This window comes from Emys orbicularis, chromosome 2, assembly GCF_028017835.1.
Source record: "Emys orbicularis isolate rEmyOrb1 chromosome 2, rEmyOrb1.hap1, whole genome shotgun sequence".
Lineage (NCBI taxonomy): Eukaryota > Metazoa > Chordata > Testudines > Emydidae > Emys > Emys orbicularis.
The window spans coordinates 164,014,110-164,038,590 of record NC_088684.1 but is presented as its reverse complement, the minus strand read 5'-3'; the positions used below and the strand labels follow the sequence as shown (position 1 = coordinate 164,038,590).

Genomic DNA, 24,481 nt, shown 5'->3' with positions numbered 1-24,481 from the left:
AGTTGGAAGAGTCTGTATTCTATAAACACAGATAACATGTCCCCAGTCCAATTAGTGTCAGAGCTGTGAAACCATCTCTACTGCTTACTTTTCCACAATGTATCAGAGCACCTTCACTGCTGTCTCACCTACACTTTTCACAAGTCAACACTCATATGATCAGCTAGATCCCCAGTTGCCTAGAGAGAAATAAAGTCAAATGTGGAACTATGAGTACTTTAAATGAAAGTTTACTAAGCTGAGTGCCAAATTCAGCTCTCACCAGCACCGCTGCAATGCCCTTTACCCATAAAGTTGTGTTGCACTCAACCTTCTCACCCACCTCAGAGTGCAGGCCAGCACAAAACAAGGAGATATTTACTTTTTCTCTGATTTGGTTACATTTTCTCTTCCACCCTTCTTTCCTCCGGTGCCTTACTTTCCTTATCTCTCATTCCTACCCAAAGTTTCTTCTTATCCCTGTCTTCCCTTTACTTGTTTCTCTCTGTCCCTGCCCATTCAAAAGGCTCTTCTTTTCTCTGCTATCTACATGTCTCTTGATGCTCTCTGCAACTCTCCAAATGGCTCTTTTGTGCTAGCTTGCACGCTGAGGAGAGGAACTCTGTATCTTCAGTCAGCCAGCAACTTCTTGTGTTGCCTATTCTCTGGGGTGGAATCACCGAGTTTCAGTTTGGATGCTACACCTATGCCAACATCTCTTCAAGCTGAAAATGCTTCTGGTGGGTTTCCACTGGTTTATACAAAAATTCAGAGACTACAGTCTTAGTGGACTGCCCATATAAACAGCAATAAACTCACCCTTCCCACTAATAATAAATAACGCACCAACAATCCCCTCAGTACAATCTGCATATTCACTATTTATTCGGAGGGACTGTTGTAAAATATGATGCACTTCATACACCAGGAATTGAATACACTATACTGTACTCCTAGTTCCGGCTGACCAAGCAGCAAGGAGCTGGGTTTAGGAACTGAAAACAGCTTTCCTGTGTGACAGCAATGGACTCTTCCTCTAGGGCAGTGGTTTTCAAACTTTTTTTCTGGCAACCCAGTTGAAGAAAATTGTTGATGCCTGTGACCCAACGGAGCTGGGGATGAGGGGTTTGGGGTGTGGGAGGGGACTCAGGGCCTGGGGCAGAGGGTTGGCGTGTGGGGAGTGAGGGCTGCGGGGTGGGGCCGGGAATGAGGGATTCAGGGTGTGGGATAGGGCTCTGGGCTGGGGGTGCAGGCTCTGGTGTGGTGCTGGGGATGAGTGTTTTGGGGGCTCAGGGCCGGGGTACGGGAGGGGAGCACAGCTCTGGGCTGGGGTGCAGGCTCTGGTGTGGGGCTGGGGATGAGGAGTTTGGGTTGTAGAAAGGGGCTCTGGGGTTTGGGGGCTCAGGGCAGGGGTACGGGAGGGGGGCATGGCTCTGGGCTGGGGGTACGGGCCCTGGGATGATGGGGTTGGGGTGCAGGAAGGGGCTCTGGGTTTGGGGGGGGCTCAGGGCAGGGGTTGGGGCATGAGTTTACCTTTGGTGGCTCCCAGTCAGCAGCGCAGCTAGGGTGCAGAGGCAGGCTTCCCGCCTGCCTGGCGCCGCAGACCGCACTGTGCCCTGGAAGTGGCCAGCAGGTCCAGCTCCTAGGTGAAGGTGCGCAAGCAGCTCCATGTGGCTCTTGCCCGCAGGCGCGCGCGCACACACTCCCAGCTCCCATTGGATGGGAACCCCGGTGCTCGGGGAGGGGGCAGCGTGTGGAGCCCCGTGGGGGCCCCCCCTCGCCTACAAGCCAGACCTGCTGCTGGCTGCTTCTGGGTAGGGACTACTAGTTTTACTACTAGTTTTTTCTGGCCAGCCGCCAGGGTCCCTGGGTGCTGAGCAAGGCGAACCAGTGCCTTGCATTCTGTGACCCAGTACTGGGTCACACCCTAGTGCAGTGCTTTTCAAAGTTAGGGTCATCAGGTCAGACTGTGGTTGTAAAGCTTCATGCAAAACATTTTTTTTTTTGTTAGAAATTATTATTTAATAATGCAGAAAAAGTCAGAACACAAAAGGGTTTATTCTCCAATGTGTTGCATTTTGTACAGTGATTTATTCTGGTACTAAGTTCAAAAAGGTGTAAATGACCACCAATGTGAACTGGCCATTTTGCACAGGTGTAAATCTTGACACAAGGTGCAGGGCAGTGGAGAATAAAGCTAGAACTCTGTGACCAAATGCACCCTGTATTCACACCCTACACACTGTTGTGATAATCTTTGTACAAAGTATGCCTTGTGAGGTATCATTTGAAAACTAATAACTCACTGGTCAATAATATCACAGTGACATGTATATAGCAACATTATAGGTAAGTTATGAATTCTCCCTGTACAGTGTTTATAGAACATGTTCAAACCCACATAGACCCATTTAACCACTCCTGCCTAATCAGGACTATCTTAAACAAAGGATTGTGTGTGTGCCGCAATTTATATATAGTAGTAAACCAGGTCCTTGAAACAGCAAGAGTGAGACAAGGCAAATCTGTATTTCAGCATACACAGGAGAGAAGAAAGAGCACGGGGCACCTTCACCCCCTGACTACACTTTGCCTTCTTCGCTGCTGGAATAAACTTTGCTTTGAGGAGTAATTCTCTGAAGACTCAATTTCAAAGGGTGACTAGACTATAAAAGTGAGGGGCAAGAACACCCCAAGGTATTAATTGAGAGAGACATCTCTTTTTCACCTAAGATGACAAAGGAAACCGCTTGACTTTGGGAGGGATCCTGACCTGAAGTTTGGTCAGCCCTGTTGTTGGGAACATGTGGTAAGGATTTTACCTTGAACCAAGTCTAGCTTGTTAAGTTTTAGCACTGGAAAGCATTTCATCTTTATTCCTCGTGACCATTTCTAACGTTAATGCCTTGTATTTGTACTCACTTAAAATCTCTCTTTGTAGGTAAATACACTTGTTTTATTCTTTAATCAAAACTAATCTAGTGTTGTGGTTAAACTGGGCTCTGTGGTAGCTCAATTTATTTAGCAAACTGTTCGATATTGTTCCATTACGGAGGCAATGGACCCAAAATATCTGAACTGTCCAGGAGAGGGCTGGATAGTGGAGAACACATTTTTTGGGAGGAAAATTTGGGACTGGGAGTGTGTTGTGGTCACCCTGCAAGTAGTAACCACGGCTGCTGGAAGCTAGCGTGTGGCTTATGTTTTCTGACAGACTGCTGTGGTCAGAGTAGCAGGACAGGGCTGCAGCTATACACAGACACACAGGGTGTGAGCTGCATGCTGTTTGTGAGAGGCCCAGGTGGAAGGTACAGCAGCAAAGCATTGTGAGGTACCCCAGGTTGCAGGGCAGGTGGTGACACAGCCCTTACTGGTGTGGACTGTATCCTGGAATGTGAGAGGCTCCTGCTAGGATGAGCTTATAGCATACACAAATGTGTCATGGGCATAAATCCAGCCCTCCTGCTCTCACCTCAACAGCTCCCCAGCACTCAGGGACTCAGAAGTTCAGGGGCCTTCCGGGAGCCCTTGCTGTTAAAGGTAGAGGAACTGGGCTGTAAGGGCTGCCCCTTCTCTCCATCTCAACTGGCTTGAAGAGGGAAAGGGGCAGAGGAAAAGCATCAGGGGCTTCAGAAGGAATAACAGAAGCTCAGCAGAGGTGAAGAAATCATTTTTGCTCCTGTATGAGGAAAGTGCCACTCCCGCTAGGAAGCAGGAACAGAATCTGGAATTTCCTTTGCCACCACTCCCCCACCCATTCATCAGCCTATTGCCACCAACTCCCACAATGACCCCTGAGGAAGCCTCTTTTGTATAAGTGTGAAGAGACATTGGGGGAGAGGGGCACTAAGGAAAGAAGTAGAGTAATCTTGGCCAGAGCCATACAACTCAGATACTTTTCAAGAAAACAATGAGGAGTCCGGTGGCACCTTAAAGACTAACAGATTTATTTGGGCATAAGCTTTTGTGGGTAAAAAAACCCCCACTTCAGATGCATGGAGTGAAAATTACAGATGCAGGCATAAATATACTGACACACAAAGAGAAGGGAGTTATCTTACAAGTGGAGAACCAGTGTTAAAAAGGCAAATTCAATCGGGGTGGATGTGGTCCACTCCCAATAATTGAGGAGGAGGTGTCAACATCCAGAGAGGGAAAATTGCTTTTGTAGTGAGTGAGCCAGCCAGTCCCTATTCAAGCCCAAATTAATGGTGTTAAGTTTGCAAATGAATTGTAGCTCTGCAGTTTCTCTTTGAAGTCTGTTTTTTTGTTGAAGGATGGCTACTTTCAAATCTGTTATTGAATGTCCAGGGAGATTGAAGTGTTCTCCTACTGGCTTTTGTACGTTACCATTCCTGATGTCTGACAGAGACAAACACCTACAAGATTCATAGACTCATACTCATAGACTCATAGACTTTAAGGTCAGAAGGGACCAATATGGTCATCTAGTCTGACCTCCCGCATGATGCAGGCCACAAAAGCTGACCCACCCACAACAGAATCCTCCAGCCTGCGACCCCTGCCCTATGCTGCGGAGGAAGGCGAAAAACCTCCAGGGCCTCTGCCAATCTACCCTGGAGGAAAATTCCTTCCCGACCCCAAATATGGCGATCAGTAGAACCCCGAGCATACAGGCAAGATTCTACAGCCGGACCCTCATTTTACCAGCGATGGCACGTTAATGCCTAATTGACTAAAATCACATTATCCCATCAAACCATTCCCTCCATAAACTTATCAAGCCTAATCTTGAAGCCAGAGAGGTCTTTCGCCCCCACCGTTTCCCTCGGAAGGCTGTTCCAAAATTTCACCCCTCTGACGGTTAGAAACCTTCGTCTAATTTCAAGCCTAAACTTCCCCACGGCCAGTTTATATCCATTTGTTCTCGTATCCACATTAGTACTGAGCTGAAATAATTCCTCTCCCTCCTTGGTATTAATCCCTTTGATATATTTAAAGAGAGCAATCATATCCCCCCTCAGCCTTCTTTTGGTTAGGCTGAACAAACCGAGCTCCTCGAGTCTCCTTTCATAGGAAAGGTTTTCCATTCCTCGGATCATCCTAGTGGCCCTTCTCTGTACCCGTTCCAGTTTGAGTTCATCCTTTTTAAACATAGGAGACCAGAACTGCACACAGTACTCCAAATGAGGTCTCACCAGCGCCTTGTATAACGGAAGCAGCACCTCCCTGTCCCTACTAGAAATACCTCGCCTAACGCATCCCAAGATCGCATTAGCTTTTTTCACAGCCACGTCACATTGCCGACTCATAGTCATCCTGCGATCAACCAGGACTCCGAGGTCCTTCTCCTCCTCTGTCACTTCCAACCTATGCGTCCCTAACTTATAACTAAAATTCTTGTTAGTCATCCCTAAATGCATCACCTTACACTTCTCACTATTAAATCTCATCCTATTATTGTTACTCCAATTTACAAGGTCATCCAAGTCTCCCTGCAGAATATCCCGATCCTTCTCCGAATTGGCAATACCTCCCAACTTTGTGTCATCCGCAAACTTTATCAGACCACTCCTACATTCGGTTCCGAGGTCAGTAATGAATAGATTAAATAAAATCGGACCCAAAACCGAACCTTGAGGAACCCCACTGGTGACCTCCCTCCAACCCGACAGTTCACCTTTCAGTACTACCCGCTGCAGTCTCCCCTTTAACCAGTTCTTTATCCACCTCTGGATTTTCATATCGATCCCCATCTTTTCTAATTTAACCAATAATTCCTCGTGCGGCACAGTATCAAACGCTTTACTAAAATCGAGGTAAATTAGATCCACTGCATTTCCTTTATCTAGAAGGTCTGTTACTTTCTCAAAGAAGGAGATCAGGTTGGTTTGGCACGATCTGCCTTTCGTAAACCCATGTTGTAATTTGTCCCAATTGCCATTCTCCTCAAGGTCCTTAACTACTTTCTCCTTCAAAATTTTTTCCAAGACCTTGCATACTACAGAAGTTAAACTAACAGGCCTGTAGTTACCCGGGTCACTTTTTTTCCCCTTCTTGAAAATAGGAACCACATTATCTATTTTCCAGTCCAACGGTACCACCCCCGAGTTTACAGATTCATTAAAAATTATCGCTAAGGGGCTTGCAATTTCTCGCGCCAGCTCCTTCAATATTCTAGGATGAAGATCATCCGGTCCGCCCGATTTAGTCCCATTTAGCTGGTCAAGTTTGGCTTCCACCTTTGATACTGTAATGTCAATCGCCCCTCCTTTATTCCCCTCTGTCCTGCTCCCTCTATTCCTAAGCCCTTCATTAGCCTTATTAAAGACCGACGCAAAATATTCATTTAGATATTGTGCCATGCCTAGATTATCCTTAATCTCCACTCCATCTACATTCTTCAGCGGTCCCACTTCCTCTTTCTTTGTTTTCTTCCTATTTATATGGCTATAAAACCTCTTACTATTGGATTTAATTCCCCTCGCGAGGTCCAACTCTACACGGCTTTTGGCCTTTCTCACTGCATCCCTACATGCTCTGACCTCAATAAGGTAGGTTTCCTTGCCGATCTCTCCCCTCTTCCATTCTTTGTACGCTTTCTGTTTTTTCTTAATCGCCCCTTTGAGACGCCCGCTCATCCAGCTAGGTCTAATTCTCCTGCCTACTAACCGTTTTCCCTTTCTCGGGATACAGGCCTCGGACAGCTCGTGCAACTTCAGCTTGAAATAATCCCAGGCCTCATCTGCCTTTAGCTCTCTAAGTATGTTAGCCCAATCCACTTCCCTAAGTAGTTGCCTTAATTTATTAAAGTTGGCCTTTTTGAAATCGTAAACCTTAGTCAGAGTTTTATTTGTGTTAATCCTTCCATTTAGTTTAAACCGAATTAGCTCATGGTCACTCGAGCCAAGGTTGTCCCCTACAACCATTTCCTCAACGAGGTCCTCACTACTCACCAGCACCAAATCTAAAATGGCATCCCCCCTCGTCGGTTCAGCTACTACTTGATGAAGGAATTCATCTGCTAACACGTCTAGGAACATCTGAGCCCTATTATTGTTACTAGCATTTGTTCCCCAATCTATGTCTGGGAAGTTAAACTCCCCCATGATTACACAGCTCTTATTAGTTTTTACTTCCTTAAAAACATTAAATAGTTCTCTGTCTGCATCCAGGCTAGATCCTGGCGGTCTATAGCACACCCCAAGCAGTATCTCAGGGGAGGCTCTAGTAGTTCTTTTACGCAGTGTAATTATTGCCCATACAGACTCCGTCTTATCCATTCCATCACTTATTATTTCTTTACATTTTAGCTCATTATTGACATACAATGCCACACCCCCACCTTTACCTTTTTTCCGGTCATTCCTAAACAACACATACCCTTCCGTACCTGTACTCCAGTCATGACTACAGTTCCACCACGTTTCGGTTATTCCTACGATATCAGGTTTCATTTCTTGGACCAGGAGCTCCAATTCCTCCATTTTGTTACCTAGGCTTCTCGCATTGGTGTATAAACATCTTACTGTATGCTGTCTATCCTTTCTCCCATTAGTTATGCAATTTGGTACGGACCCCGTACTGTCCATCCGCCCCCTCCTTCTTATGTCCAATCCCCTACCCCTACCTATATCTGTGCTTATCTCTTCGGCCTCTTTTTCAGTGTTGGAATCTGGCGTGGAGATTAACTGGACATCTCCCAACCATCTCCCCCAAGTTCCTAGTTTAAAGCCCTTTTGATGAGATGAGCCAGCCTCCCTCCCAGAAGTCTATTTCCTTCCCTACTCAGGTGAAGTCCATCCCGTGAGAACAGCTGTCTGTCCCCGAAAGCCTCCCAGTGGCCATACATCCCAAAGCCCTCCTTATAGCACCACTCCCTTAGCCAGCTATTTATCCTCACAATTCTGTCTGCCCTTTGCTGCCCTTCTCTAGGAACAGGCAGAATCCCACTGAAGATAATCTGAGCCTCGACTTCCTTAAGCGTCTTCCCCAGCCTGGCATAATCTCCCTTGATTCTCTCTAGCGAGAACCTAGCCGTGTCATTCGTTCCTACGTGAAGGACGATCAAGGGGTTCTTACCTGCTCCTTTTAGGATCCTTTTCAACCGCAGGTCCACATCCCGTATCTTAGCGCCCGGCAGACAGCACACCCTTCTGTTTTCTGGGTCCGCCCTGGTCACAGGCCTGTCTAACCTCCTCAGTAAGGAGTCCCCAATCACATAAACCTGCCTTTGCCTGGTGGCAGCGCAATCCACTAATCTATCCCCTGTTCCCTGCGGCCGTAACTCCTGTCTGTCTCTATTATCCCTTATAGTCCCCCTATTGCCATCCTGTATCCTCCCGGGGCCGAGTATTGATGCTGTTTCCATCAACTCCTCCCCCCTGTCTATTGGACTAGCTGCCCTTCTTTTCTTCCTCTGCCTCCCACCATCAGTTACCATCTGCTGCCTCCCCTCCTCGTTATCCAAACACCCAAACCTGTTCCTGAGTTCTATTTCCCCCTCACTAGCCCTCCTTTTTCTTGGCCTGCTTCTCACGGTCACATGCTTCCACTGCTCTTGTTCTCCCCCCGACATTCCCCCCTCACAGACCACAGCCCCCGCTTCCATCTGCAGCCCCGAGCATTCCCCTTCAGCCACCCCTTGCCTTTGCTCCATTAGCTGCTCGAACCCCCTTCTAAACTCTACCAGGGTCTCTACCTGCATCTCCAACCCTCGGACCTTTTCCTCTAACAGGGCAATTAGGCGGCATTTCATACAGACATACCTCTGTTCAGGTGCCCCTGCTAGGACAATATACATACCGCAGCCGCTACATGCTTTCATCTGCATTGTGTCCCCTGCTGCTTGACCCATGGCCGCTATGGTCTCTGCCTTCAGCCTCTGGGGACACAGAGCACACCGAACACCGCGCCCTCCTGCCTCCCCTTCCACCTCCCCCTGTAAACTCCCACTTAAACTCCCCTGTTAGCAGCCCTGTTTGCCGGCTCCTGGGGGCCGCTGCTCGCTGCTAGGGCCGCTGCTTGGCTGGGAGGCCTCTTTTATAAGATCTTTATCAAGCATTCTTAAAAACTACAATACCCACCTGAGGAAGTGAGGAAACAGGTTGACAGAGCAAGACAGAGCAAAAATCAACTACCACAGGACAGGTCCAACAAGGAAAATAACAGAACACCACTGGAAAACAATCCCTCACTCTCACAGACCTTGCGAGGCAGGCAGTCCTCGCTTACAGACAGCCCCTCAACCTGAAGCAAATACTCACTAGCAACTACGCACCACACCACAGAAACACTAACCCAGGAACCAATCCCTGTAACAAACCCTGCTGCCTACTGTCCCCATATCTACTCTAGTGACACCATCAGAGGACCCAACCACATCAGCCACACCATCAGGGGCTCATTCACCTGCACGTCTACTAATGTGATATATTCCAGAAATGCCCCTCTGCCATGTACATTGGCCAAACCAGACAGTCTCTATGTAAAAGGATAAATGGACACAAATCAGGCATCAGGAATGGTAACATACAAAAGCCAATAGGAGAACTCTTCAGTCTCCCTGGACAGTCAATCACTTCAGCAAAGTCAATAATCCTTCAGCAAAAAAGTTCAAAAACAGACTTCAAAGAGAAACTGAAGAGCTACAATTCATTTGCAAATATAAAACCATTATTTTGGGCTTGAATAGGGACTGTGAATGGCTGGCTCACTACAAAAGCAATTTTCCCTCTCTTGGTATTGACACCTCCTCATTAATTATTGGGAGTGGACCACATCCATCCTGACTGAATTGGCCTTGTTAACACTGGTTCTCCACTTGTAAGGTAACTCCCTTCTCTTTGTGTGTCAGTATATTTATGTCTGCATCTGTAATTTTCACTCCATGCATCTGAAGAAGTGGGTTTTTTTACCCACAAAAGCTTATGCCCAAATAAATCTATTAGTCTTTAAGGTGCCAACAGACTGCTCGTTGTTTTTGTGGATGCAGACTAACGCGGCTACCCCTCTGATACTTGGCATATATTTCAAGCGACATTCCCATTTTAGCCCCATTGTTGTCTAGTTATCCAAGTTCCACACAAATTTGGTGTCCCCTCAGATATATTGTTTACAATTACTTACATCAGACCTAAAGAGTCATGGGGAAAAAAGTAAAAGAAAAAGTCATTTATACTAAAGAAACAAAGATGAGAGCATTGTAAGCTTCCGTCATGAATAATTGTGTGTGCCCCTCATTTTGGTTAGTTGTCACATATTGTGTCCCATTGTTGGGCTGTGGTAGTTTCACAAGTATGGGCTTGTAGGGGCTGGTGAGGAGACAATTCACAGTTTGGTGGACAAAGTGGCAGGACACAAGAGAAACATTTCAAAGCAGTATGTAGAAGATCCACTTTGAATTTATGCTTCAGGACCCACTCATGCCTTTGTCCCCTGAAGACTGGATCACAGTAATCAACTCCATTTTGGGTAATACCATCAAAAATCGTAACTAATGAAGAAAGCATCAGCCTGCCTGCTAAACAAGTCTGGGTCGTGTAACAGTTATACCTGCGATCTGTGACTTACACTGGCTGCAGGTCTATTTCAGAATTAAGTTTTTAGGTGTTAGTTCTGACCTTGATTTGAGGCCTGACTATCTGACAGACTGCTTTTCTCCTAATTAGTATTGTGGAAGTTGAGGTCATCTGAGGCACTCGAGCTAGCAGCTCACTTGCAATATGATCAGAATGGCACTGCTGGCAGGGCATTTTTAGTGAAGAAAACTTGAGACTTGGAACTTGCATTTCTCTTTCACTCGACTGAACTCTGGATTTTGTAACCTTCTGAACACACTGCAGGGAAAGTCTTTCCTGAGTTCAGCTTTAAGGCCATTACTCTCTCTGTATCCTTCTGAAGATCCACTTCTGTCATGATGCCTGTGAACAAACTACCTGATTTATACTAATAAACCTTTGGAATAATCTTAGGAGATGGGGGGGGGGGGAACTGTGTTAATGTAACCATGTATTAACAAGATGTGACCAAAACACCACTTTATTCACTCTTGTGAATGGGCTGTACTCCTTGTCTTTAACCTCTATCAGTCTGTCTGTCATTAGACAGAGTTCTTTGCTGGTTTGAAAAGGTTTAGCAAAATGTGAGACTGGCGGGAAACAACAACAAACAAACAAACAAATAAATAACAACAAAACATGATGAGGAAAAGCCTAAAAGACTTGAGAGGTGGATTTAGCTTCAAAATGCATTTGAGAGTAGTGTTTAGAATACACATTTCTATTTGTACACCACAGATCTCAAATATTCCCAAAGGAAAACAAAACAAAACAAAACCCTCTTTCCTTTAGTATGTATTTAATAGAAAAATACTGAGAGGGATTTGTGAACTTGATGCTAAAGCACTAACTGTTGGTTACTAGAAAAGTATAAGCATACAAGCAGTTTTTCATTATAAAAGAGCAAGTCTCCAAGTGGGTTTTACCCCCGATTAGTGGTCACTGTCAATTTTGGAAGGTAGACAGTGGTATGCTCAATACTAGCTTAACTTTTTCTGCTGAAGTTAGTCATTGACTTCAGCGGGAGCAGTGTCAGGTAAAAACCGAGTGCTTTAGAGAAGCCCCCTCACAGAGCACTCAAACACGTTTGGGCAGCCCTGGAAGATAGCCAGGTTGGGGGAGACAGTTCAGACAGGCAAAAGGTATTTTTTATCTAAGTTCAAGGATGACATTTTATTCCTATATTCATCACCTATCCCTCAAGTCACTCTCCTCTCCCCAACCTTTTCAATGATAACTGCTTTATATTCCCTGCCACCCAGGCTTGTGCCCTGTTTGAATCTCAGAGCATCCAGGATCTTGAAAAAATCCTGCCATTCTTCCTTTGTAACATGCCTAAAATCTGACTTCTCCTCTGTATCCTGACTGCTAACCCCCTGCCTCATGCACCAGTTATTTTTAATCTCTACTATCATAACTTCCCTTTTTTTCTGGCTTCCTTTCTTCTCCCCTTTCTAGTCTATCCAAAACACTGCAGCTAAAAATCATCATCTCTCTCTGCCCCTCTCTCCACTGGCTCCTTGACTACACATCAAGTTCGGCCTCATCTTTCTCACCTTCAGGCATTCATATAGCTCTTTCCTTGCTTATATCTTAGTTCTCATTTCCTTCTATTCCTTCTCTTGTTCCATATGGTCTGTATAATCATCTTGCTTCACTGCTCCTTTTGTTTTCTTCTCCCTACTCAAGAATCAGTACCAGTTGTAGCCACTTCTGTGCCTTAAACAACCTCCCTCTTCTTCAGTGGAAGGTGTCTCCACATTCTTCTAATCTGTCTTTTGCTTGATTTCCTTTATTATTCTCACCTCCATATTGTCTACTCTTGCTCTTGAGTGCATCTAAAATAGCATTCTCTGAATTCTTTGTAAATCGTACTCTGCAAAGAGCAGTATTCCCTTTTCCTGAGGTTTCTGTTGATTACCCTCCTTCCCTTCCACTTTGGTTGGGTGTCTACTCCAATTATGCTATACAGATACATTCTACCACCCTGATGCTGAGTGGTACCTTACTTCTAGAATAATCCCACTGAATGCAATGCAACTGTTTCAATAGACCAAGGTGCTATTCAACATGAATAGGGGAAGCAGAATCTGGCCATTAGTTTGCAAACTCCTTGGGGAAGGGAATTTTCTTCTTTGTTTATAAAAGACCATCTGTACTTGTACATCAAATAATAAAATATTTATTATTATTGTATTAATTGTTTATTTCATTACATATTTTGAGTGAGGCCAGACTAAACAGGAGAGAGCATATCAACTCCATCCCACATGAAATTATATATATTAAAAAAAAAAAGTGAGCAGTCATAAATATTATACTTGCTATAATCAGTGTTCATGTGTCATTAGGTGTGTGGGTTTTCTGCGTCAAAACAATCCACTTTCTGTCTCCGGAAGGATAGCACTTTCTCAATTAGTGAACTTTGTGAAATGTTATGTGACTTTTTAAATTAGCAATAACAACCTCGGGGGGCAAGATTCCATCTCTAGCAATTAAAATCTGGTTTTACAGTACAAAGTGTGTGTGTGGGGGGGGGAAGGAATTCTGGAAGGAAAAACACTTTGTTGTAATTTGCCTCTGAATATTCATCTTCAAAGTGGGAATGTGTACAGTGGGGGAAGAAAGCTGACTGCTCCGTATAAAACTGCAAACAATTTCTTGTACATACTGCAAATTAGTCGGCTACGAACTGAAAAACAAATAAGTTTACAGTCCACATCTGAGCGGAAAGGCCTGAAGCAATGTGCTTTGTGTATAATTATGTTCTCAGCCTGAGAAATCTTACAGTGACTAGTTTACATGAGATCCATATGAACTCAAGAACTTTAAGAGGTCAATGAATTTTCCTGGACTTACTGGACACACAGTGATGCTTTGTTCCCACTGACTCATGCTTAGACTTTCTTCCAATGTTGTGCATTTCTTCATCACCATGTCCCATCCACAGTAAGGATCCTGGGATCCAATACATGCACTGCAAATACAAACCCAAAAGATTAGATAATATGAACACTTGTATTTGCCTATACATGCCAAGGCTCCCTGAGATGCTACTTAGCATTTCCTCATATTATATAGATCAATAAAGTAAAAACAAACATGTAATTGTTGTAATGGAGTTCAGGTGGAGCATCAAGGTGACTGAACTGTGGAAAACTAATGGGAATTAATAAACATCTGGTATACAGACCTAGAATCTGTTATAGGTAGTCTGGTAAATTTCTAGTTGTGTGCATAGTATGTAGTCAAGTTGTAATAATACTTAATCATTTGCAGTATAGCAGAAGTAATTAAAAAATTTAATTGTCTGCTCTCAGATGATTTCAGGAGGCGTGATTTTGTCTATTTTGAAACCACAGTTATCACCTTTTGAGAGGAAGGAGATAATAGCTGCTCCTTTGAAACAGAACACAACAAAACTTCATTAATAGCAGCTATTTCTTTTACAGTGTGGTATAGAACCCTTTGAAATAAGTACCAAAAAATGGCTTATTCTGCCCTTGCTACGTGGTATGAAATAGGGGAGTCCATGCAAATTAAGTAAATAATATCTATGCTTAAAGGAATAATCCCACAATTTCTTCATGTATTTGTTGTTACCAGTCTCTTTAAATCCATCATTGGGGGCTGGCCATTAGATCCTCGCATCAAAATACTCATACTTTCCTAGTACATGTACATATGTATTAAAGGGGAAGCTTGTAGTAACCCCTCTATTCAGGCTGTATTGACCCCTCATTTTCAGTTGTAAAAAATTCTTGCAACTTTTTTTAAGAAGTTCCTGCACCTCCATAGTCTGCAGGAAGCCTTTGAAATTTGGCAAGTGAGAGAGCCCTCAGGCTAGAGAAGTGTTTATTCTTTATCCCATAAAATGTGTTCAGGTTTAGCTGAGTTCTAAACTGCTAAAAATTCCTATTTCCCTTATCTGACTTGCATCGATCAGCAATGTCTTGGAGCATACAAAAATAATTACTAAATGGAACATTCTAAAGAGCTGGGCCCATGCTGCTGCCAAAGCAGCAGCAGAACAGTAGCAGCAGCAAACACCGCACCGGGAATGTATGGGAACTGTCAGAGCACACTGTAGCAGTGTAGGAGCAGGGACAGAACTAAGGTATGGCAGGAGGAGCTAACCCTTCCACCCCACCCCCCACCATGCCCCTCAGAACCAGCACATGGTCCTAGGAATCCCGTTCACCCTCTTGGGGAACCACATGAGATAGGAAAAGGGGAAGAGAGAAAGCACCAGGTCAACCACTCTGAGTCCCAGCACATAAAGCTAGCAGTTCATCCCCTTTCCCAGATAACAGCTTTCTTCTGCTGGTAGCTATTCCTGTAGATGAAGTGGTAGAGTATGTTCTGTCATGATAAAAGTTCATCAGTCAAATACCATTAATGATACATGACAGAGTGGGGATGTTCTTACCACATGGAGCATAACACAAGGGCATCTCTCTTGATCTGCTTTTCTCCACAGAGCTCAGGGAGGCAATCTGTCTAAGACACAGTATGGCTTTTTACATCTTATTCTTTCTCCCATCGATTTGCAAGTTTCTGGGAAATTTATAATTTGTTATACTTGCTCCCAAATTGGGAATGGAAGAGGGTATCTTCTATCTAAGTTTATATTTATTTTTGTGGTGCCTATTTTTGATTAACTGTCCCAAGTTCTAAAGCCCCTTTTCTTCTCTTGTTGGGGATAATAAAGTTCCATTTATGTTCTCCAGGTATCTCATTATTTTGTGTTGCTGCTCCCAACTGAAAATCAGTTAGCCACACAAGATAAGTACTTTATACAGAGTGAAAAGGGAGCAAACTTTGAGGCTAGAAGATTACAGAGCTTTCGTCTGATGCTAAAATGAAAGACGCAAGTGATAACACACAATGTGTCATTATTTTCCTCAATGAAACAGAAATACCTGTTCTTAAATTCAGAGGTATTGTGTGTTTCTTTTTCACTTCACATGAACAGCATAATCCTTAAGAGGAAATTTCTTGCATACAAACGGATAAACAGACACAAGAGGTCAGTTAAATTCTCCCTATGGCCGTGTCTGAAGTGTTTTTTTGGGAAAATCTGCCATTGTTGTTGTAACATCATTGCAGCTCCACCAGTGCTAGCAACAATAGGCAGTGCTAATCTTCTGTTGTGAGTATATAACTCCCACTGACACTAATGGGAGAGGCATACACACTGAAGGGCAGAATTTAGTTCTATTGGAGGAAGTAGGGAGAACTGTGGCTGAAATAATGCAAAAATATGAGAAATTTGCCAAAATGGCTGAATTACTTTTATTCTTCCTACTGATTGGCCAGTTATATTTTTCATCCTCTGCCCTCCAAATATACATTAAACTTTACAAGGTCATCTTTAACTTCACTTCAGCCTCGGGCTCCCTTTTTCCTTTTATTCTTCAGTCACTATTATACCAAATAGGCCAAATATTAAGTTATTTTGTGTGATACTGCTATCAGCTGATTGAACTGGCTAGTACCCACTGAAGATGGAATAATGTTCAAAGGGGCATGGTCAGTTTGAGAACTGGTTCTTTTCAAATGTGTTAAAAGTAGTTTTAGAAATTATACCTGCATCTAAGTCTTCACACCAATTTTTGTTGTTTTAGAATCACATTTTCCTTTCCCCCTACCTTTTAATGCTTCTTACTCTCATGTCACTGTGTGTCTCTCACACACACAACCAATGGAGAAACTGACATTGTACAGAGGAAACAATAAAACTAACTAGACGTGAAGGGCTGTCAAATGCATATGGTGTAAGCAAACTGGAAGCTAATATAGATTTTTCCCCTCTAACCTCTTTCAGTTAAATTTATCTTGGGTACTACTGCAGGAATATTTCTGTCTGGAAAAAAAATTACCATGTATGATTTTTAAGTTGACAGCCCTTTAAAACAGAACAGACTAATTGGCAGAATTGGATAATACATTAGCCCCCTTCTACCTCTGGAAATTTGGGTTACATTTGAATTTTATCAGAGGTGAAAATGAGTTACTTCAACTTAATCCCCAGTGGATATCTGTCCACATATCAAAAACATTACACAATTTGGCCTAAGTCTGCTACTACCAGGAAACAGGCCCAGGAATAAAAGTGAAATGGTTAGGACCATGGGTCAAAATTGAGATGCACTAGCAAAAATGAGTGAGGAAACGTATATAGCACCTGTTCACATTATGCCTGACCCAAATAAGTACCTTCCTTATAGAAACACTAAAAATGACCTACGTCAGCCAACTAATATGAGAACGAACATAAAATATGTTTCAATTAATACGTAAAAACAAATGGCTCATTTGAATTACTAAAAAAGGAAAGGAAAGCCCATGGGGCAGATTCTTCTCTCAGGTACACGAGAGGGAATCTAATAGAACACAGTATATTTCAATGGTTATGCTGCATTTACACTGGAGTAGCCAACATCAGACTCTGGACCTAGGCTTCCAATATCAGCCTTATAAGTGTTCTACTTCTCATACTTACTCTGCTGGCTTCCCTTGCCGTTTCTTCTCTTTGAATCCTCAGAGAGACAAAAATCACAAAGGAAGTCCAAGACCAACAGAACTGATCACAAATCAGTTCATTACAAAGCACTACTCCTAGTCTACTGAGGTGACTAAACTATGGCTCTAGCATCTCTGCAAAATGTACTGTAATGCTGGACTTCTAGTGCTTGCTTCAAATTTCCATACCTGCTTCCTTGCTTTTCCATTTAATTAGCAAAAGTAAATGATGGCTGGTTGAGTATCCTTTTTGTAAGTCATTCACTAGCTCTGATGCCCAGTACATCTACTGACAACCACCCAAAGTTTAAACACTGATTTGTTATTGATTAGTAAAAATAACAAACAAATCAATTTTAAAGTGGTTTAATTTCCCTGGCTATTTTCTAATTAGCTCTGAACAGCCTAACAAAACTGCTCTACTTCAACAATACCTGAGGTCTGTGATGTATTCAGAAAGAAAGGCAGAAATGACCAGTGCTGCAGAGCAAAATGCATAAGGAAGCATTCAATTTTAGCCTTAAAAAAAGAATACATTACACATATACAAACAGAGCTATAGAGTGGGTGTTTCTTGTTTTTATCTTAACATTAAAGACCAAATCCTGTCCCACTGACTTAAGAGACTTTTACAATTCACTTCAATGGGGCCAGGATTCTGCCCTGAATGAATTTACTGTTTGTGGTACATACCAAACATATATCCTTATGGACTGTAGTCCTTCATCCAAAGAGCAGATACAGCAGTGCACATTTCCCCATATTGATCTGTTAATATGCCTCTGCCCTGATCCATAAGGAGCATCTGGGCGGCACAGTGTTTTGTAATGTAACACAAAGTCTTTTATCTCTGGCAGACTGGTTCAGTTTTGCCCCAACTTGGCAGTAAGGAGTATTTGGTCTCTGAAATAAATTGATGATCTCAGTTCTGTTCTTAATGGACAAGTTAACATCATAATGGTCACATATATGTATGGCTAAGTCAGCAGAAAGAGTTAAATGGTCAAGATCACCAGTGGTGAAAAAGATCTTGTCTTTCAGTCTTCTTGACCATTCCATTTTTGTGTGGAAATGTATCATATTGATTCAATTTTCCTCAGCTTCAGGATGAAATTTCTAGTCACACTGAAAAAGACACAATGCAGGATAGCCAATAGCCCAGTGGATAGAGCATTCACTTGGGATATCAAAGACCTGAGTTCAAGCCTATGCTCCAAATCAAGCAGAGCAGGGATGTGAACCTGGGTCTCCCACATAGGAGAATGCCCTAATCGCCAGGCAGACACTTACTCTGTGAAAATTTTTGCAAGTCCTGGTTTCATTCCGATGCAGAATGAAAACAAAATGCAAACCCTTTAAATTTTTTCACAAAATTGAATTCTTGTTTTTCGGCTAGCCCTCCTTGAGACACTGCTGGTCTGGTTTTCAAAGACCAGCACCCAAAAGCTAACCTATCTAAAGTTAGGGGATACTTTTAAAAGTTCATCTCTACATGTCTTTAGGAGAAAACATCACCCCAGATGTTTGCTCAGGTCACATTTCTGAGTTGAGAAAAGGAGCAAGGCACAGAACTGACCATATCTAAACCATACAGTATAATCATTTTACTTTTCTTAGTGTTTACTTTTTATTTTACAACTACATATCCATCTCTCCTGCAAACTTAACTTTTAAATATGATATCATGAGGGACAGAATAACTGCCTGCCAAACCTCCCTTGGTTCTCTCCTTGATTCTCATTGGTAAAAATGATCACAAATTCATCTCCGTTAGATCCCATGATGATGGGGATTCATTAATTAACTGACTGAATCAATTCATTGTACCTGACTGCTACTACTAACAAAATTGCCAAATAAAGTCTGCATCCAAATTATACATGTTAAGCATTAAACCAGAGAACCCACATCAGACACATCATACAAATGGTTGTGACACTAGGCCAGGAGTGGCCAACCTAAGCCTGTGAAGGAGCCAGAATTTACCAGTGTACATTGCCAAAGAGCCACAGTAATACATCAGCAGCCTCCTATCAGCTCCCACACCCCCAGCACCTCCCGATCAGCTGTTCCCTGGCGTGCAGGAAGCTCGGGGGGAAGGGGGGAGCAAGGGCACCGCAGGCTCAGGGGAGGGGGCGGAGTGGGGGCAGGGCCTGTGGCAGAGCCAGGCTTGAGCAGTGAGCACCCCTCAGCACATTGGAAAGTTGGCGCCTGTAGCTCCAGCTCCGGAGTCGGTGCCTATACAAGGAGCCGCATATTAACTTCTGAAGAGCCACATGTGGCTCCGGAGCCACAGGTTAGCAACCCCTGCACTAGGCATTAGGAGAAAATGACTTAGAATGAACTGTGTGTTGCTCAGTGAGAACATCAGAACCTGTCAGATGCCACAGGTCTGATAATGAAACAAAACATGCTAGTTTTAAAATTTCTTCTTTTCTAGGAACAAACACTGACACCCAGACACCACACTGGGTGCGTATAATGTGCTTGTCAAATATGTAGATTTTGACTGAAGGTTCTCCTGTATAGATCTACAAATAAGCAGATAAGGAGAGATCCACAGAGAGAAATATTGATAGCAAGTGTGGACTGGAGGCTTGATGTTTTCTTGTTGAGAGAGCCAGACTACATAAAACTGAAATTTGACAAAGAGACACAGAACTTAATTACATTTGTTTTAAACAATTCTGTGACACTGGATAAATGAATACTGCAATTAATTTGAACTAGTTCTATTTTGTAAATACAAATTAAATTACTTCAGGAAATGCTTCATTTCCTTATGCAACAACTTTGTCACAGTTTCATTTCAAAGACATAAAGCAGGCTACATGTGATCAGTGGACATGCACATCTTTAGCAGACGCTAACATGAAAGCAGATATACTACAAAACATTCATCATCCTTCAGCAAGCAGTGATTTTAATATTTGTTGCAACAATATTTTCAAGTTAATTTAGAATCACTATTTTGAATGCAAGGCATTTAATTATAAAAATCATAGGCCAATACTTTAAAAAGTGATGAGTGATTTTGGGTGTCATTGGAAACCCTTTGAGCTATTAGGATGTTTCAAGTTGGGCACCCAAAATTAGAGCATCTACAACCACTTTTGAGAATCGTAGCCATAGTTAGAACCAAGACTACCATAATTCTCATCCATTTAGATCTACAGTAGATTTTAGACCATGACATGCTTTGTCAGCTGTATGCTCAAAACTATTTTGCTGCAAGACTTTCGGAAAATAAGTTTTCCCAAAAGAAGTCCACAGAAGCTCAAACCTTTTGTAAATAATTTTGACGACAATACAACTGGCATTTTCTGCAAAGCAAGGGAAACTGAGAAGCATTCACTCTACACCTTCTGGGCTGCTTAAATCAGCATTGGTGTATGGAATGTAAAACATTTTAAAACTTTGGGAACAAGGTTAAAAAGAGTATTCTTACAGATTTTTTCCCTCCGTACAGTCTTTTTAACCTCTGATTTCAGATGATTCTCAAAACTTTATTTTAGAAAACACAATTGCCAAACATCAAATGATTAGTGAAAGGAACTAATGGAAAATGGGCTGATCTAAAGATGTTTTAGCTGTATTTCAAGCTCTACAATTTAGGGGCACTTTAAAAAAAAATCCCATTTCCTTGTACAACTTAAAGCAAATAAGCTAACCACATCATAGATCTGAATTTACGAAAACCACATGGCTATTTTATTTTCTTCTTTTTCAAATCACTTTTTGTTTAAAATAATACACTACCATAGTACTCTGAACCAAACATATGTAGTTGAGATCATCTGTTTCACATAACATTTTGCCATGCTAAGGGGAAAAAACATATTTCTGTCCCCAAGAGGCTATTGCAATAAATATCTTCTGAGCAGCCCTTAAAATTCTATCAGTTTATCAGAATTCTTCTTTGTTTACCACAGCCATTTGTATAGAGCAGAATACATACATGTCTATTTCATACACAAACAATCTAGATATATGGAAGAGGTATGGTAGAATATTTTAGGCCGAGCAGAAGATAATTGCAGTTTGCCTCTGCCTGACAGTTTGGGCCTGGTAGTAAGGGAGTCTGAGGAGAAGACTGGCAGCTGGGCAGAGGAGCAGAAGAGTACATGACTGAAGCTGCTGGGATCAGGTAGGACAACAAATCATTCGGAAAGGACCTTGAAACTTTGGGACAGGATCCAAAATATAGGTGAATTCAGACCCCTCCCCCCATAGTTTTAGTTCATTCCTTTCTCTGTAAAATCAACCTAAGACTAATAACATTCTTTCCTTCAATAGAGCAGATCTTCAGCTAGTATAAATTGTCATAGCTCCACTGAAGTCAATACTGTCCTCAGTATATCTAGCAGCTATCTTACAATGGTATAGTATAACATTGGAAAACAGTGCTCAACATCCAGTCTTCCTACCAGTCTTAGGGCTTGTCTATAGTTGAAAATTTATCAAAATAAGTATTTAGTTATTTTAGTATAAGCCCCTGGACACTCTTGTTCTAGAATAAGAATGTCCGCATGAGATTTTATACCAAGATAACTATTCTGGAATAATTATTGCAGAATCACAATTTTGATGAATTTCCAAGTGAAGACAAGCCCTTATAAAAATACAAGAATAGTGTCTACTATTGTCTTAAAGCACATTACTGATTATATTATATAATGGTAAGTAGTAACTATTCTAAACTGTAATGTTTTGGACATTTACTACAGAACGAGGTAGTTTATTTTATAAGAAAAAAAGAATATTGTTGAATACAAGAGTACAATATGAAGCTATGTGCAATGAACAGCTGTAGCAGAGAGAAAATAGGAGAAAAGGGAGAGTAAGGTAATGTGATGGTATTTGAGGTACCAAATCCAAGAATTTTGCTGTAAGTCATGGAGTCCAGTACCGCAGCCAAATTTGTGACATCTGTTTTGGTTTGTGATTTAATCCATACACCTCTGTAAATCTCTGCTCATAGCACAGTAATGATACTGCAATTTTCATGCACGCAGACTGCTTGGGCACTAAATGATCTGGAAAAAGGGGTAAACAGTGAGGTGGCAAAATTTGCAGATGATACAAAACTACTCAAGATGGTTAAGTCCAAAGCAGACTGTGAAGAGGGATCTCACAAAACTGGGTGACTGGGCAACAAAATGGCAGATGAAATTTTACTTCGCATTTATCAATTGCTGTTGATAAATGCGAAGTAATGCACATTGGAAAACATAATCCCATCCATACAATAAAATGATGGGGTCTAAATTAGCTGTTACCAATCAAGAAAGAGATCTTGGAGTCATTGTGGATAGATCTCTGAAAACATCCACTCAATGTGCAGCAGCAGTCAATAAAGCTAACAGAATGTTGGGAATCATTAAGAAAGGGATAAATAATAAGACAGAAAATATCATATTGCCTCTATATAAATCCATGGTACACCCATATCTTGAATACTGCATGCAGATGTGGTCGCCCCAACTCAAAAAAAGATATATTGGAATTGGAAAAGGTTCAGAAAAGGGCAACACGAATTATTAGGGGTATGGAACGACTTCCATATGAGGAGAGATTAATAAGACTGGGACTTTTCAGCTTGGGAAAGAGACTACTAAGGGGGGATATGATAGAGGTCTATAAAATCATGACAGGTGGGGAGAAAGTAAATAAGGAAGTGTTATTTATTCTGTCTCATAACACAAAAACCAGGGATCACCAAATGAAATTAATAGGCAGCAGATTTAAAATAAACAAAAGGAAATATTTCTTCACACAATGTACAGTCAACCTGTGGAACTTGTTGTCAGCAGATGTTGTGAAGGCCAAGACTATAACAGGGTTCAAAAAAGAACTAGATAAATTCATGGAGGATAGGTCCATCAATGGCTATAAGCCAGGATGGGCTGGGATGGTGTCCCTAGCCTCTGTTTGCCAGAAGCTGGGAATCGGTGACAGGGGATGGATCACATGATGATTACCTTTTCTGTTCATTCCCTCTGAGGCATCTGGCATTGGCCACTGTTGGACAGGATACTGGGCTAGATGGACCTTTGGTGTGACACAGTATGGCCGTTCTTATGTTCTAATGCTTAAACATAACAGTTAAAGAGGATGTGGGTGGGTGTGATGGAGAATAAAAGCAGGGGATACACATGGCCTCTGACACAAGTCAGGGTACCAGTCACTCCATAACAACACTTCTCTCTCTGTCTGAAATAAACAGGGATCTTGAAGAATATATTTTCAAATCTCTTTAACAGAGGGAGAATGCTGTGATGATGGTTCAGCAGTCAAGTGAACAGAAGAAGCATGAGGCTATATTAATGGACATTTTCCTTTTCCAGATGTGTGGAACCCTCATTCAAGCAACAGCAGAATACAAAATAAAAACAACTACAATAACAATAGAGGGTCCTGTGGCACCTTTAAGACTAACAGAAGTATTGGGAGCATAAGCTTTCGTGGGTAAGAACCTCACTTCTTCAGATGCAAGTGAAGAAGTGAGGTTCTTACCCACGAAAGCTTATGCTCCCAATACTTCTGTTAGTCTTAAAGGTGCCACAGGACCCTCTGTTGCTTTTTACAGATTCAGACTAACACGGCTACCCCTCTGATACAATAACAATAATATTCTAGCTTCAACTGGCTAAATCAAGAAGTTGTTTCTCCATCCTCAGCTGATGTAAATCAGCATAGCTCTATTGAAGTAAATGGCTCTATGCTGTCTTACATCAGCTGAAGATCTGACACACTGCATCCAGCTATGGTCTAGTTCCCATGCCAAAGCATTTCTGTCAACAGCACATGTGCCAGAAGAGAGAAGCACCATGGGGTGACATATGGAAAGAGTTGCACATTGAAAAATGAATCTCTTTGTTATAAGATTTTGTCTGAATGTAGGTGACAATTTTTAAGTATTTAATTTCCTTTTTTTGTAACAAGAGAAGTACTCAGCTATTCAGTCACTGTCACAGTTGTAGTTAACATATTACGTTTTTCCAACACAGCAAAGTACCTACACAACGATTTCCTTAACTCATTGTTGTTCTCAAACTTTATTTCTGAATCCCCAGAGACATTCAATTTGATGCATTACAGTGGAGTTTAAAGGAAGAAAAAGACCTACCATTATCTTAAAGTTGTCCCTGAATTTTATGAATTAAAAACACAAAATCAAATGCTAACCAAACCACCATGTGACCGTGAAGCATATTTACTAAACTACATTTTGGCAACATAATTTTATAATATATTTTAGGGGGAAAAGGGGAGACGTCACTCCTTTTCAGACAGTGAAGAAACATAAGTGATGAATTACTGCATTCAGATACATTTGGCTTCCATCCCAGGGTGGCTACCTCTGCTAGATCTTCAAATACCATTTTCTATGCCACATGATATTGGAGACTTATTTGCAATAAAGTAATTTCTTATTGATTAATTCATACAGTTCA

The 24,481-nt window shown here is 42.1% G+C and overlaps 1 protein-coding gene across 1 annotated transcript in view; it reads right to left on the bottom strand.

Moving 5' to 3' along the window:
* Window positions 1-24,481, bottom strand: part of SEMA5A (semaphorin 5A) — a 505,753-nt gene that overhangs the window by 190,153 nt on the left and 291,119 nt on the right. The window contains exon 11 of the mRNA XM_065399065.1: window positions 13,359-13,476. Within this exon, the coding sequence (XP_065255137.1) occupies window positions 13,359-13,476 (118 nt within the window). The remainder of the gene's footprint in view (window positions 1-13,358; window positions 13,477-24,481) is intronic.